The following is a 1,846-nucleotide window of genomic DNA, read 5'->3' as shown; positions in this document are numbered from 1 at the left end:
GCGACATGCGCAGCTTATTTCCTGCTAGAAAAAGCAAGATGCCTAGCAAAAGTTTCTAAAGCCTGCAGAAAAGCTCTTGTTTACCCCCAATTCTTCGTGTGTGGGCCTGAGCTAAATGTTTATAGGAAAAGAAATTCTGGAAGTACTTTGCCAATGATGCGCTAATATGAGCTCTTTCTAAGGCGGCGCCGGCCTGTTGCGCGGCGCAGTGGGAGCAAAAATGCTGAACAGCCTCCCGTTAAAGCATTCCACGGGCGCTGAAGCCTGCCTGTTGAACTGACCTGAAATATTCCATAAATTTACTTATGACATTTCGACTGGTAGAAATCGCATATTTCACTCTGTGAAGGGCAGCGACTGGAGAACCCCTTACTGTAAGAGAAAGCGTGGATCTAGAGCACGGACAGTTTTCATCGTTCCCGTGCCTGAGTTACGTTGCAAAGCGTGACCGTTGCTTTTGCGTTTCAATTTGCTTCCCACTAGATTGGCTTTTTCTGCCACGGAAATCTCATTTTTAACAGTTGCGGGATTGCTGGCTCAGATCCTGTCTAGAGTCTTGTGCGAGCGTCTCCAGAAGGAGCTCACTAAGCATTTTCAACGCCATATTGATGTGGGCATGAAATGCCGCGACTTCTCCTCAATCTGCCAGCTTGAATATTGTTTCACTAAATTTGCAGACATTTTTGCCCTTACACAGGCATTTCTTCTACCAGGAGATCTTAACGACCAGTCAGTGGATATGTTACGTCTGAGCTTCATCTTCCTGAGCGCCGCGCTGTTGTTATTGTTCGACAACACCTCAGCTGGAGCTGGACAAAATACTGTAACGTATACTGCAAAGCTTGGTAAGCTATTAACCTTGGCTGTCACGCGCACTTTCTTTCGAGTTTGCTGACTCCGCTTGGAAGCCATTCCAATAATTTTGGCCGACACCGCACTTACTCTCTTGTTCAAATGTGCAATCAAAATCATATGCAAACAAATGAGACTGCTTGGGCTCAATCGTTGCAGGTGACACTGTCCAATGCCTCAGCGAAGTTAACGCTGCCCGTGAGGCAGCTGGATTGGCGAACTTCATTCAGGCAACAGTCGACGAAAAAAAAATATCTGACCCTGGAGAAAATGAGCTTACCGAAAACAAATGGAGGGACCTTTGTGAACATTTGATACCCGTAAGGCGCTGAGCATTATGTAGACTTCGTTTCATTAGCCTCATCATGAGTACTGGAGCTGCCTTGATCTCTTGCTTCCTTCTCTCAGATGCCATCCGAAACATTTAGCGTCCAAGCGGTGGCAGATCCCTTCAAAGATGGAACGTATGCTTTCAAGTCCCTTACTGCCGAGCAACCAAACTGCGCCGAAACTGTCGATTACTGGAAGGCGGCCTACAAAAACTTCACGGGACTGCCGCCTCCAAAGGGTGAAGCTGGAACATTGTACGACAATCAAGACAACGTTTCCTTTGTAGCCTTGTACAACCCTTCTTCGAATGCCACTGCAGACTGTCGAGTCGTTACTTGTACTCAAACGACGTCTTCTGCTGACCCTTCATCTCGCGTCTCAAGCGACGGCAACGATGGGAACACGAAATTGGGCTACGCAATGCTTTGCAAGACGACACCTACTGCTTTTGAAAATGACAGTACTGCTCCATTTACGTGAGTAACACTCCAGTCCTTGTGTCGCACTGCTACACAGATCGACCTGATAATTGTAAGCTCGACTTAATATTGTCTACTTAACTGCGGGGCTTTCGCAGGCAAGAGCAATGGGACAAGATCAAATCTTCTCTCACAGGACACGCGTCGATAGCAGCTCCAAGCCTGGCTGCTCTTGCCATTCTGCG

General features: G+C 47.4%; 1 protein-coding gene across 1 annotated transcript; it reads left to right on the top strand.

Moving 5' to 3' along the window:
- Window positions 1–739: 739 nt before the first annotated feature.
- On the top strand, window positions 740–1,846 carry ENH_00044580 (SAG family member; the record flags this gene model as incomplete). Its single annotated transcript, XM_013580925.1, has 4 exons — window positions 740–845; window positions 1,012–1,172; window positions 1,261–1,658; window positions 1,760–1,846. Coding segments are annotated over 4 exons (752 nt in total), but the record flags the coding sequence as incomplete, so codon positions are not given.

The sequence above is a fragment of the Eimeria necatrix genome, genomic scaffold, assembly GCF_000499385.1.
Source record: "Eimeria necatrix Houghton genomic scaffold, Enh_scaff3343, whole genome shotgun sequence".
Classification (NCBI taxonomy): Eukaryota; Apicomplexa; class Conoidasida; order Eucoccidiorida; family Eimeriidae; genus Eimeria; species Eimeria necatrix.
This window is presented reverse-complemented; position numbering and strand designations above follow the sequence as displayed.